At 41.6% G+C, this 14,925-nt stretch overlaps 1 protein-coding gene across 1 annotated transcript in view; it reads left to right on the plus strand.

The window, feature by feature from the left end:
- The first annotated feature begins 247 nt into the window (after positions 1-247).
- LOC109039638 (Kv channel-interacting protein 4) overlaps positions 248-14,925 on the plus strand; it is a 77,968-nt gene continuing 63,290 nt past the window's right edge. Inside the window, exon 1 of the mRNA XM_019055216.2 lies at positions 248-2,290. Coding sequence (XP_018910761.1) covers positions 2,132-2,290 — 159 coding nt within the window. The 5' untranslated portion in view covers positions 248-2,131. The remainder of the gene's footprint in view (positions 2,291-14,925) is intronic.

Below are 14,925 nucleotides of genomic sequence, written 5' to 3' on the forward strand. Positions count from 1 at the left end.
CGTTCTCCTTTCTCTCCTTCCGTTTGCTCCCTGCCGAGCCCGTAGCTCCCCAGTCCATTCCAGATTATAATCTTGGCAATTGGTGAAAATGTAACGTTCATTCCCGTTTGTGACACTGTGGAGGCCTGAAATACGGAACTCATCAGAAATAGATTCCTTTTTTTTTTTTTTTTTTTTTTTTTTTTTTTTTTTTTTTCCACCACTTCAAATAGCCCTAGAGGGCTAATCCTTGCGCTTTAGTCCCGTCCCCCCTCCGTTTCTACAACCAGTCCCAGTCAACCATAGTTTGAGACCACGAAACTCGGGTCGCCCGGCCGGGAATCGAACCTGGGACCTCCCTGTCATAGAGTAGAGTCCCTTTATACCCAGAGTTAAGACAACTCGATTATCAGCTGACTGGCAGCCGGCCTTGGCTGGCCATGGAGGCCGAAACGAGTGCACCCTAACGAACGATATTGAGGGATAAGGATCAGGAATCCTGCGATGTCTGTCACACAAAAACAACAACATCAACAAATCGATCAATTAAAAAGAGAATGAGTTTGGTTTGTGAATAATTTCTTAATCTATTTTCATTTTGGACCGATGGAAATAACAACTTACTCTTGATACCACAATTAGGTAATATTTTCATTATTCTTGTTCACATTCGAGGTATCGCCATCTTGGTGCACTCGTTTCGGCCTCCATGAGCGAGAACCAATCAGAATTGGATTTTTTTTTTAGGCCACTTCCAGCCCAACCAAAAGTGAGTTGTCTTAACTCTGGGTATAAAGGGACTCTATCATAGAGCTAGCGCTACAACCACTACACCACATGAGACCGACATCGTCTCAACTCTCAGGATAAAGGCACTCTAGTGACGACCTGCTGTGAATTCTGCTCTCCGAGTGGGCAGTGGCGAGGCGTCTGGACTTGGAGCGAATCCGTGAGACCCGAGCCGCGAGACTGATGAGACCCGATCCGTGAGACCGATGAGACCCACGGATGGCTGGAGTCCGTGAGACCCTGAGCGACGAGTACCCGTGAATCCTCGGCTCACTGCCGCACCTCATCTCGGCCGGCCCGCCAACTGCCAACCCTCGCGCCTCGCCCGCCAACCCTCCAACCCTCCCCGGAGTGCGTTGCTTCACCGCGCAGTTATTTACCGCGTGTCGGGAGAGCTGGGCGTTCCCGCTCCGTGCCACTTGTAAATAAAATCAAAGCTGCTTCCCGACTCCGCTTTTCCTCGCTCTTTTCCGAAACCATGTCAATTCTTCCCTATTTCTACGGCTTTTCCCCTCAGTCTTTCGTGATTCTAGTTCTTCGTTGTGCTCGGTAGCTCTTCCTCCCTCGCCGATTTTCCCTCACCGCTGCTCAAGCCCCCGCGTGCACACCCTTTAGCCCTTATCACGCTTTCAGTCTAGCGACCTTTTCAATTCAAAGCAATTTTCACCGTGCTCAACCCCTCCGCAGTGAAAGCCTTTCCACCCCGTAGTAAAAAATCCACTCGGGAGCGAACTTTCTCCTCATCGACGGTAATTTATATCCGAAGCAGGAATGAACAGAAGGGCGAAAAGTTAGTTTTGTGAGTGATAAGTTTCGACTTAACGTTAGTGCACACACCAAAACAACCAGTCTCAGATTGCTGATTTTTTTGAGTTTAGCAGATTCACATACTTAATTCAAAAGTGCAGCGGTGCTACACGAATTAAGTCGCGAAAGTTCGCAAGTTCGTTCCCTCGTGTATTGCTTGGCCTGGTTCCGAGGAATTGTCTAAAAAACTCCCGATTAATCGACATATTTTTTAGTTTCCCCTCCTCTCCTCGTCGTCCACAGATCTAAACAAAACGACTTTAATTGTGATATGTTGACTCTAATGTATGTCCGTCTTCGTTTTCTGTTCCGTTGATCTTTCGATTTGTCCGTAATTTTTTTCTTGGAAGTTAATTTAAAAGTGTCTAATTTAACGTATTCCCTATCTTGATGGTTGTGTCTCATCAAATTTGCCAATAATCACCCACCAGTCACTGCCGTCGTTGGTTTTCAAGTTAGACTTAACTTCAAACAAAGAAAATGGTGCCACGTTTTATGAGTGATGTCCGTGCGGAAACCGTCAGCGCAATGTGAAATCGGTTGAATACGGGATAAAATGGCGACCCCTCCTGACAGCCCGGGCATCGAGGAAGTAGTTTTCGAAGTCGAGCAGTTTCGACCTCCGAAGCATATTCCTGTTCCTCTCGAGGATTTGTGTAGACAAACCAAGTTCACCCGGCAAGAGATTAGAGTCATGTATCGAGGATTCAAACAGGTTGGTTCACCACTTATCAACTCCAAGTATTTCTACTTTCTGATCCTTGTACCATGTAATTTACTCGTGTGTACAGGGTTATTTATAAGTCACATACCACTGGCCATGAGGGGGTTGGCCATTTGAAATTGTTGAGTTGCCCCCCGCCCCTACCCCCCAAAGGGATCAAAAACTGGAAAGTACCTAAAAAGTTTCCCCCCTCGTTATGAGGAAAAACATCTTAAACCGCAAATTGATATCATAATAAGAACTAAAGTCACGGCCAGTGGCGCGTGACTTTTGAATAACCCTGTATATCACTTCCTTATTTTTTAGGGGGCGGGAAGGGCAGTCACGACACCTGCGCTTTGAGGAAGATCAGGGATTAAATCTATCATTGCATGACGGTCTTCCATAAAATTGGGCATCTTCATTTTGGGGAGGAGTTGGGAGGGCCTTTTTTGAGTACTTTAGTGAGGGGATGGAACATTTTTTTTATTACATTTGCCGAAAATTTGGGCCTGGGAATAATACTTGACATTGCATAATTTATGGGGGGGGGGGAGGTGTTCTAGACTTGCGGTGTGAGTGTGTCACAAGCAAGGGTGGGATGAAACAAAGACAGAAAGTTGCGTTTTGTAATATCGTATGTCTTCCTTGTTACAAAGTGTCAATCTGTATTTTTAGCGACATCTAAAAACTAGTCTAACTGGGTAATCATCTTATTTATTTAAAGCGAATACTCAATTACTTTATATCAAAGTCAAGTAAACTCAAGCGTTTATTTGATACATTTAGGACTATTTTGACGGCATGAGATTATTTTCGTGGAGAAGTGCACAATGGAAAAACCACGGTTAAAATCATCACATGAGTAGTGTTCCATATGAAATCGCAAGAAGCAGTAGCCATAACGATTAAAAGTGGATTGTGTATCATCGAGTAATAATTTTACCAGCGTAGGGGTGAAATTACAACTATTAATGGAACTAGGTAACTAGACACTTAACCCAATTTTTATACCCGATACCCAGTTTGGCCAACTAATTTGATTCAAGTCATACTTCGTCTGTGTTGCTCACGCAGCCTTTTAAGCACCGCTACAAATCAGACAAACGGAACCGACCCAACACGGAAATAGAGTAAGAAAGGACTCGCTTCGATGACGGCGCAGAGATACAACTATTCGTGCTTGATGGATGTCCGTGTTGCGTCTCCAAAATTGAAGGCGCTTTGGCGTGATGCGTGAACCGCTGCAATGCTCCGCTCTATGCTGCCAATGAACTGTCGCTCTGATTCGGGAGAAAAGTTATAAAAAAAGACAACGTCTCTTCGGTTATGTTAATATTTGATTTTCTCCTTTTTTTATTTGATGTCTTATTCTCTTTTTAAGATGCAATCGTAGACCTACATCTAAAGTTCGAATGTACAAGCTCCGCGAAACCGGCGGGGTACGTGTTTTCAGCGATCCTTGGGTCAGTTTGATCCGGTTTGGGCGTCTAAGGGTTACATTCCATTATTTGAGATTTCAGCACATATACTATTGCTTGTAACTGGACTAAGTAAACTGTTGGTTCATAAAGCATTGCACGGAAAAAACTATTAGACAAACTCTAAAAATGGACAATAACAAATTTGGATTAAACAAAATTGGGTAAAAAGTCTGGCCACCTGGAACTATGACTACGAGCAGTCATGTAGAAGTTCACATGAAACACCACTATCCATTATGATGGTCATTTTAACCATAGTTTTTCTCTCGGTCCAGTATTTTGTGCCAATGGCCCAAAAAGGACATTTTAACCCAAACGGAAAAATGCCGTTCTCCATTTGCTCATTTTTTTGGTTAAAGGAAGGGAGGGGGAACCTTTCTTTTCCTCTCAGGTGTACAACAGTCCTACCAGAACGCTTTGAAAAAAAAAAAAAAAAAATCACTCCCCTCAGATTTCGCAAGGTGTGGTCGCGTGATGCGAATCACTTTGGAAACCAACGCGCCTTCCCTTTTTTGTATATGCAAGATTGATGACACTCGAGCACGATTAGTTGCATCCAACTGGAAGTTGCTATCCGCAAGTCGATTTCGTGTGTGGCATGTCACCCTACCTCTCATTCATTGCAGATCAGCAAGAATGGTGCAATTTCCTACAGTTATGTGACCTCCGTTTTCAATTTACTTATTACTGTTTTAACTGCCATCGGTATGGGAGAAAAATATTGTGTTAAACATGGTACAGAGTAAGAGCGGTTTTAAATACAATGCCTTACTTGAATTACAGCTTTAAAATAGGCAGTTTACACAATTGTCAAACTTCGATGATGGTTTTGCCATAACGCAAGCTGTCCCAGGGAAGTTCTTGTGAAGGACAGTGAAGTCACTGTCACTATTTTAGATGTCAGGAGGCGTTACTTCTCAGCGAAGAGCTAAAACAAAGCACTATTAATCTAAAATGCATTCCACGATTACGAAAAAAGAAAAAAATTAGCACATGCATTTGGTGGCGAAACACAACTTTAATATTTTGATTTATCATTGTTTTTAATCTTTCAAAGTTCGGATATTTTGTTTACTTAGACTCCTACAGTTTCTGAACTTCAACCAAGTTAGTAGACGAAAGAAATATTTAAAAACGCATGGAGCTGACAGTTGTCTGATGTAGTGCTAAAGTTCTTGCCAAATGATATTTACGACCCTCAGGTGAAATCGATCCTAGCTACTCATTGACTCTATCTTCTTGCCTCTAGTTTCAATACGAAAAACTTGAGAACTCTTCCCACTAATTGGCCCGAGGCCAAGAGCGAGACCAATCAGTGGTCAGTCATTCGTCGTCATTTGAGTCCCAAAAGCACAAGCTTCCACCACTTTCGAGCTACCAATTGTATAGGACTCTCCTTGTCTCTGATATCGAGTTTTGAAAAACGCCTTCAAAAAGGGCGGATACTTCACGCATTACCAGAGAACACGAATAGTTAAGGCTTCAAGAAAATGACCGGATGGGAATGAGATATAAGTCCCAAACCACGTATCTCGGTTTGCGACGTTGCAGACTTCCTGTCATACTTGATTTCTTAAATGGAGAACTAATCGACGCCAATTCTTAAACACTTCCGTGACTTCGCTCTTCTCTTTGCGAAGCAAATTCCGATAAATTTTCAAGGAATGATGTTGATTTATTCTCCTTTAAAACATTAAAATAGGAGCGGAGAATTTAATAGACCGCAAACGAGATGCGTGGTTTGGAATTCTTACTATCGATTTGTTCGCAGAGAACTTTAAGAAAACGCGAATACCTACTCGAAACTCGATCGTTTTCATATAATAGCGGCTCATCGGGTGTACGACTAGTTTGACTGCATTTTGTAATTTGGAACTATAAATTCTGGCCCGGTTTAAAGACAACATATGTGCCATTAGTTTCCCTATGCACATAAGTGTTTTTCCAGAAGAGCCAGAATTTATAGTTCCAAATTGCAAAATGTAGTCCAATTGGATTGCATTTTGCAAAAAGGGAACCACTAGCATCGCAATGTTGCTAAGATTGTGCAACTTCTTTTGTCTTGGAGGAAAACCCCGATTATCCCTTCATAGTTTCTATTTTACTCGCTAAAAACTGTAAATTTAAGACAAAAGTTACCATCTAAATTTCATAGTTTTTCACAATTTCCGCAATTTTATTGCAAAGGATGAAGTTGCACAATCTTAGCATCATTGCAATGCTAGTGGTTCTTTTTTGCAAAATGCAATCCAATTGTTCGTTTCGCGGGGATTGAATTGTCTGTTTTGCTCATCGTCTCCTGTTAAGTACACTGACAAATTTTGTCACATCTGCTCTGTTCGCTTTTTATTCATCGAGATCTGATAAGTGACCTGGGGGGGGGGGGGGGTACGAATAGGAATTCCGCATCCGAGGGCTTAAAAATTGAGGTAGGGCATCACTTTTAAGCCGCCCCTCCCCTCCCGGTCTCAACTGCCAGGGTACGCCTGTCAGTTTACATTAGCAACGTGAGTGGTTTATCCCTCCTGAAGCACCCGAGCAATTATCTTTTTCTCGTCCTCCCGTAAATGTTCCTCCCAGATAGATCTCGCTCACCTAATGACGAAATTTATTATTTTCATTTTCCACCACGTGGAGGCAAACGAGATTATAACGAAGTTTGTCGGGCTCAGGCTACGGCAGAAATTTCTCACGCGAAAGTATGTTGCAGGCAAGGTTATCTCTCGGAAAAACAGAGGAAACGGGGGAGACAAGGAAAAGCAGACGAACGAAGCAAAAGAAAATAGGAAAAACGAGGGGAAAAGGCGATACACTTTCTCAGATTGCGCAACAGTTTTCTTCTATTGCGGGTATGGGAAATTTTGAAACTTATGTGAAAAGCGTCTCGGAAGTTAGTAGATTGTTATCCGTCTCAATGGAAAAACATTTGTTTTACTATATATTTGAAGAGTTTTAAAAAGATTCTAGTTTCTCAATCGACAGGGAATTTATGATAAAAGTGTGCGAGTTTTCTGAATTGAGAGTATTCGAATTAAAATAATTTGAAGCCGTCTATCTTCAGTGGGACATTTGAAAAAAAAAAGAATACAAAGTCTTATCATTCAATAGATCGTCACCTTCCGTCCAATTATCACAAGCGCCTGGTGCGGTTTAAAAATTTCCACCGCCATTTTATTTTGTTACAGAGAAATTGTTGGTTGAATCTGTTTGAAAATTTCACAGACTTTCATCGGCAGCATGCACAAAGAAAAGTTGGTGGAATTTTCGGACAGCTTCGTTGAACGATTTCTCCGTAAAAAAATAAAATGGCGGCGGAAGTTTTTAAATGTCGCATGGAGCTTGTGATACTTTGGCCGGAAGGTGACGAGATCACCACCGATAACATAAGTCAGATAGAGATAAAGGAAAATTTAAATGCACAGCAAGATAAAAAGAAGAAGGAAACAAACTTGTAAAGATGTCAAGGAATCCAGCTTGAGGTGTCTAAACCACCAAATACTCTAAACTCATGTTTTGCCTGCGAGCGTCAAGGATATGCTATCCATCCATCAAATTACATGTAATGATGAGAAAAATTATGATACCATTGATTTAGTCTAAATTCAACCCCAAGTTAAAATATAACTTAAAGGTCATGGAAATTATAGGACAAATAGTACCTTCGGCCGAATCTAGTCTAAAATCCATCCAGATCCGGTCTTAATCGGCCGAACATACTCCCAGACTCCATTCATACTTAATCAAGTTCATCAAAGCAAATGTTTGGCTCCCAATGTAATTAGATTTTCTCGGCTTAAATGAGGCTAAATTTTCCACGAATGATGCATAGGTAAACTAAATGTTCATTTTTAACGGTCAGACGGACGCACGTTGTTCGAAGCACTAAACGGAATATGAGCCATCATCCCTAAATTATTAAACCAGCAAGATTTCGACTTCCGTATGGGTATGTCTTCCCATGAAGAATTTTACTTTACGACAGTTTGCTACAGTTCAATTTTGCAGACGCTACCAGGACGGCAGTATTTACGGGAAGGAATTGACACATAAAAACTTTTTTATACCAGCATGAAAAAAGTTTGTCGGACCGAACGCCACCCGTAAGCTTCCTATAAAAAAACCACATGACTCGCACAACAGCCGGAGCAAGGATTAGGCGGTTTTGCATTTTAATGAGGCTGTTCCTGGGTTTTGTTTTTCAAACTTCAGCCGCAATTATCGTAGTAAAATATTTACGGGCTCAGAAAGGGCTTTTGAGCACCTTGGGATGGACTCTGGAGCCGTGAGATAAGGCCGGTCGTAAAATGCACGGAGGAAGCCGAGCAGGATGAGGCGCTTTGCGTAAAAAAGGGTTTCCCTCTTATGCGCAATGAAACACAAAGAATCGAATCCGGTAGACGGGAGAGGGGTGGGGTGGGGTAGAGGAGGGATGGGGTAGGGCTTTGGAGGACGGACTGTAGAGACGGGCGACCGCGACCCGACAAACGCGCTCGAGGGTGGAGGGTGGAAAACGGAGATTTAAGCTGAAAATATGACCATAAAAACGAAAGTGCGCACGTAATAATATGGAGCATGGCTGCTTCCCCTGCCTTTGCGTCACACTCCGTAGGTGAGACCCTCTGTCCTTAAAGCGGACTCGGCTATTTTTAACTGCCGCGATCCGTAACAAAGCCTGCTAAGGCCATAGAGTACATAGAGTCGTAATGTAAATGGAAGAGCTGGCGCCATGTTCTGCTCGACGAATTCCGAGCCCGGTGTGCGCCGAGTTCGGGTCACTTTTTCGATACATTTTCGATCCAAAATGGCGGTGTGGAATACGTGGTGATTCCTATCTCCTTTGTTGTTGTTGTCTTCGGGTGGCCGGGTACCCGTGTATCGCAAACAATCGATTATGTATCGAAAAAGTGACCCGGCGTCACATAGGAGTCTCGGAATTTGGGGCATGGAAAATGCTTAAAAGTGGCGCCAGCTCTCCCACTTACATTACGACTCTATGTACTCTATGGCTAAGGCTAAGTGGATCACTGTAGTCCCCAGTGATACCATACTAATATAACTTATTGTTTTACTCACTTTTTAATCTTCGGTCCTGATCTCTTAAGGAGTAAGAAATCAGGACCGAAGATTAAAAAGTGAGTATAAAACAATAAGTTAACAAACACCTGATAAAGTTATGAATACAGCCAACATACTGTTATAATACGTGTCTACTAATATGATATAATGCTATAATACTAATACACTGCTAATAATACTAATAAATAATTATAATTATATCGATCCAAAAAAACTATGATGCACGCAAACCCTGCGTGCCTATGGTTTCTTTTAACACATTTGATCAATGGATAGACAAAGCAATAAACCTTTGTCTATGAATTCCTCTCTAGGACAATTAGAAAATGGAGCAATCCTATTGGTGGAAGTGGATGGTTGCAATATACAAAGGCAAAATGTAATAGAATCATAAACGACAACCCATGAGAGACCCAATATAGCTAGTCCGTAATTTTCCTCTTTACTCTGTACGACTAAGAACCACCCGTTTCAACCAATAGGAACGCTCCATTTCCATTTTTTCTCTTTATTATCTGCTTTGTCTATTAATTTCAATAATCAACCCGCTCGCACACTAATTACGGTGTCGCCGACTTTTAAAAGTCGGTGTATCCTTCAAGCTTTCTGAACTTGAAAACTCGGCAAAGGCTGTGATTGAGGTTCTACTTTTCATCGATTGAATGAGTTTAAATGCAATTACCCATCTTCAAATGGCCTGGGCCCTGAGCTATAAGAATGCATGCATTAAAAGGCCCATATTCCAAGGGAGATGGTTCCATTTGAATAAAACACGTCTATTTTCAATGATACCACTATTCGAGCCCAACGGAACTCATTTTGCCTACCTCGTTAGATGAAGGCGATTTTGTTTGTGCACACTTCGGAAGATATTATGAAGCCTCTATACACTTACTCGGAGTTTAGTAGCGAAGGACGATTTATTTGGCTTCTTTCAGAAACTAAAGATCTAGTATATGCATTTGTGCGGTTTTATAAGTGTGTAAATTCACTCGGTTTTCTTTTTCCTCCCGGAATACTCAGTTCAATTAATGCCTAAACAATGTCCTTTTAAATTAATTGAACGGCCTTTCATTAAAATATAAATGCAATGAGATGAAAATGTCACGCACAGGCATGAGGGTCTCTGACGTTATTGTTCTCATCCCCTCCTCTTGAGTTTTCTTTCGCACTTTAATAACCCAGTGGTTTTTTTTAGATCCACTTCAGTGAGGAACGCCACCCAAGCTCAATCTTTGAAAGGGCAAAATTCGGTCTTTGAACGGCAGAATTTTAGAATATCGGAGAGAATCTAAAAAACCCTTAATTCTAGGACTGTGTGCACAAAAATGAGACCTACTTCCAGGTTCAGTTGGGGGGGGGGGGGGGAGCGATGGCCCCTCAGCTACCCTCAAGCGGCGCACAGTGGATCGAGTCAATGGGAAAGATCGGACTTGATTCAAAAACTTTGAAAGCATACATCTACATTAATATGAAATTTTAAATATATATATAAATGTTCTAAATGTTGTTTTATCGGTATACTCGTGAAATTTCTATAAAAAGCACCACTTAAAATTAAAATTGTGAGGGGATATACGTAAAATTAACAATTTTTGTAAAAAATTTCGTGTCCAACTTCATCCATTGACTCTATCCACTGTGCAGTGCCCTCACCCCTCAACGATGACAAACAACCCTTGGAAGATGGAGAGTAAGGGTTTAATTGAAATTTAATAGCGAAAAGAACTTGTTTTCTGCTCGCCGAGTTCAAGTGTTGTTCTGCCTAATTCTACTTAAAAGTTTCAAGTTGCGAGTTTATCAAGAGACTGGATTTATGAGATCACTGGATGTTCGATGCATTACTTGGAGAATTGGATGCCGCATCTCGTCGTTTCACAGACGAAGGAACATAACTCCATTCCAAGGTTGCAAAGTTGCCTCGAATAATGCAATTGTTTACAATAATGTACATAATTATGCAATTTTGTCCTACATTTTTCTGATTTTTACATAAGATCCGAAGAAAGATCAGTTAAGTGGAGAATTTGCAGGTGCCTGAAATTGTGTGAATTTCATATTTAAGATGAAACTACTGAGAGACTTAAGCGCGAAAATATCCTTGGTTTCGAAATTGAACAATTATTGGAGGAAATATGACAAAATAAAAGAATCTGCTAAAATATGTGTGCATTTATGGGAAATGTCGCCAGATGATGTCACAAGGCGGTTAATTTTCTTACTTTTAAATCTATTTTTCTAAGATTTCCCATATTAGAAAACATTTTGAGAACTCAGCTCATTAAGCACTTTTAGATGAAGGAATACCATTTTTTCGTGCAGTTTCTCCATATTTAAGATTTTCCTGGTAAGAATTTAATCTCTGTGGGCGAATTTGGCAACATTGAAATGCGGTTACGTTCTTTCGCGAGTAAAACGACGATTTATCCCAGCCTCTCATTCAAATTAATGCCGAGCCAAATGGTGGCGGGGGCGGATGGGGCATGGAAAATGGAAACTGGCCAAGAAAGGGGATGGACCGAGTTTTGAGCTGCAATGTAGTTGTCGCAGTCTTTGAGGATTGTAAATATAAACGGTGGTGACTAAGTACCCTATTTGACGACAAAAGATTGTTTGTTTTAAGCACTGGTTATTGTTTACTTCCTTTTCTCCCCACTCACTAACTTCCACTCTCCTCCACCTCCACGGCCCTTCAACCCCTCTTTACTTCCGCGACCGCCATGCTGCCGTCGCACAGTGGATCGAGAAATTAAGAGATGTCGGACAAAATTTGGAAACTTTAAACGCTTAAAACTCCGTTTATACAAAAGTTTGAGGTTCTAGAAGTGGCTCCATTGGTTTCCTCGTCAAATTCTCTTTTAGAAGCACCCCTTAAAATTTAAAATGTGACGGAATAAACATCAAAATTTGCAGTTTTAGTCAAAAATTTCATTTCCGACCTTTCCAATTCACTCGTATCACTGTGCGTCGTTTAGTTATCAACCGTCTACCCTCACCGCGCCTCCCACGATACGATGAAACGTTAGTTCCTTGGTTGACCAAGGCAACCCCCCTCCTCCCCTCCTCATACAAAACTGCTTATTTTTGACCGAATAAAATCCGAGTTCTGCGGCTGTGTGTTAAAACACGCCTTCAAAGCACTGAGCACTTTTCTTTTAAACGATTTCTTGATTTTTGACTTTCATGCCCTGAGTGCTGTGCTCTCAGGGTTGGTTAGTCGGAAGATCAGCGGTGAAGCGTGAATGATCGATTAGCGATATATCCTCATTTGAAGCTACGGTAATGAATCGATTATTAAGGTGTTTGTTGCGAACACCCTGTTGATCGATCCTTTTACATAGGTTTAAATGGCCGGTCAATCGATGTATCGCAACGCACGCTACGCCACTGCGAAATAAAGTCGGGAGACAAATTTTACCTTAAAATGGTGAGCAAACAGAGAAATGTTATCGAGTCGCGTTCTTTGCGATAAATCGATTGATCGGTCATTTAAACCTGTGGAAAAGAATCGATATACTGGGTGTTCGCAACGAACACATTAAGAATAGATTCTTTACCATATCTTCACATTGGGAAAATATCGATAATCGATCATTCATGCCTTGCCAATGTTTTGCCTGGGTGTTATGGTAGCCTGGTCTTCCGGCTGCGTTTGTACCTGTTTTACGCATGTTCCCCATCAAGATTCTCCATTTTCTTATGGAGTGTAGTTTTACATTCTTAGGTGAGAACTTATTCACTTGTCTGCGCAAATCTGTCCTTATTTCCTTTTCAAACTCTTCAATACAATTCTCTACTGGCAAAATAAACGGTCGCTGATCAGCGCGAAATGCTGGCAGCGCCTACAAGAGTGCAAGAATACTTCACGCATTGCGCCTAACACAGTGCGGTCGCTGGTTGGCGCGGAAAGCATATTAGCGCCTACAAGAGTGCAGGAATACTTCACGCATTGCGCCTAACGCAGTGCGGTCGCTAGTCGGCGCGGGAAACATATCAGCACCTACAAGACTGTGAGAATACTTCAACGCATTGCGCGTTCACTGTACTGCGCTTTCATCATTGAAAATTCGTAATATCTCGGTGCCGAACCCACCATCGCGGTCTACACCATTTCCGACCAGTGTACACCCCGAGCCTTTAATCCTAGAATCGGAGAATCTAGAATTGGAGAGTTTGAACCCTGAATGGTATCTTAGTCTATTGAGTCATTGGTGTCGAAGCTCGTCCGTCTTTTTCTGATCGCCTATCATTAAAACGAGAACCTCTCTATAGCGAGGAAATCAGTCGGTCCCTTGAGTTCTCGTCATGGAGGGAGATAGGGGGGGACTGCGGTATTATTATTTGTTTCCTCTTTACAATCTCACCCTCAGTAATGCACGAGAAGCAATCAGATAATGCAAATGTGAATGTGTGGATTACTTTTTTATGGGTTTAGTTATGTAAGTAAATCAGCAGTGCTTTGACGCAGAAGGAGATGACGTCGACCTATTCCCCTCTTTCCTATTTGCTAAGTGTTTTCATTGGCTCTCTCGAGGAATGATGACACTTAGGTACTCCTATATTCTGTCTGAAACTACATCATTTTTGCGCACTCACGCGGCTTTCTCATATGTCTCGTTTTCATATAATTAAGATGAATTTTGTTGTTTTAACTATTTCAGTGATTTCATCTAAAAGAGATTAGACGAATTTTGAAGGAAATTCGATTTCGAAAATTTGACACTTACTGCTCTCCTTGCTATCGCGGCAGCGCTGAGGGTGGCGTCATTCACCCTATTTTTCGATGAGCGATATCTCCTTCAATATTGATTGTTGAAACTTGGCGTTTTAACAAATCATATAATTTTTTGCCAATCTATGAGCTTAAACCATGAGAACATGGTTCTATAACCAGCGCAACCGACCCATTAATAGTGTGGGTAAATTTTCAAGGATGGCGGACAAAAGGAGAAGGAGGGGAGGGAATAGAAGGAAGAGAGGGAAGAGGAAAAAGAGGAGGAGAAGGAGGAGGAGAAGGAGGAGAAGGAAGATTTTCCCCTATTTTTACCTTTCCCTCCCTTTCTCCCCATTCCCTATATTTCCCTACATTTCACCATATTTCCCTTATTATCCCCTATTTTACCCAATTTCTCTCCGTTTAACAAATCATATAATTTTTTGCCAATCTATGAGCTTAAACCATGAGAACATGGTTCTATAACCAGCGCAACCGACCCATTAATAGTGTGGGTAAATTTTCAAGGATGGCGGACAAAAGGAGAAGGAGGGGAGGGAATAGAAGGAAGAGAGGGAAGAGGAAAAAGAGGAGGAGAAGGAGGAGGAGAAGGAGGAGAAGGAAGATTTTCCCCTATTTTTACCTTTCCCTCCCTTTCTCCCCATTCCCTATATTTCCCTACATTTCACCATATTTCCCTTATTATCCCCTATTTTACCCAATTTCTCTCCGTTTAACAAATCATATAATTTTTTGCCAATCTATGAGCTTAAACCATGAGAACATGGTTCTATAACCAGCGCAACCGACCCATTAATAGTGTGGGTAAATTTTCAAGGATGGCGGACAAAAGGAGAAGGAGGGGAGGGAATAGAAGGAAGAGAGGGAAGAGGAAAAAGAGGAGGAGAAGGAGGAGGAGAAGGAGGAGAAGGAAGATTTTCCCCTATTTTTACCTTTCCCTCCCTTTCTCCCCATTCCCTATATTTCCCTACATTTCACCATATTTCCCTTATTATCCCCTATTTTACCCAATTTCTCTCCGTTTAACAAATCATATAATTTTTTGCCAATCTATGAGCTTAAACCATGAGAACATGGTTCTATAACCAGCGCAACCGACCCATTAATAGTGTGGGTAAATTTTCAAGGATGGCGGACAAAAGGAGAAGGAGGGGAGGGAATAGAAGGAAGAGAGGGAAGAGGAAAAAGAGGAGGAGAAGGAGGAGGAGAAGGAGGAGAAGGAAGATTTTCCCCTATTTTTACCTTTCCCTCCCTTTCTCCCCATTCCCTATATTTCCCTACATTTCACCATATTTCCCTTATTATCCCCTATTTTACCCAATTTCTCTCCGTTTAACAAATCATATAATTTT

Source organism: Bemisia tabaci, chromosome 2 (genome assembly GCF_918797505.1).
Source record: "Bemisia tabaci chromosome 2, PGI_BMITA_v3".
NCBI classification, from domain to species: domain Eukaryota; kingdom Metazoa; phylum Arthropoda; class Insecta; order Hemiptera; family Aleyrodidae; genus Bemisia; species Bemisia tabaci.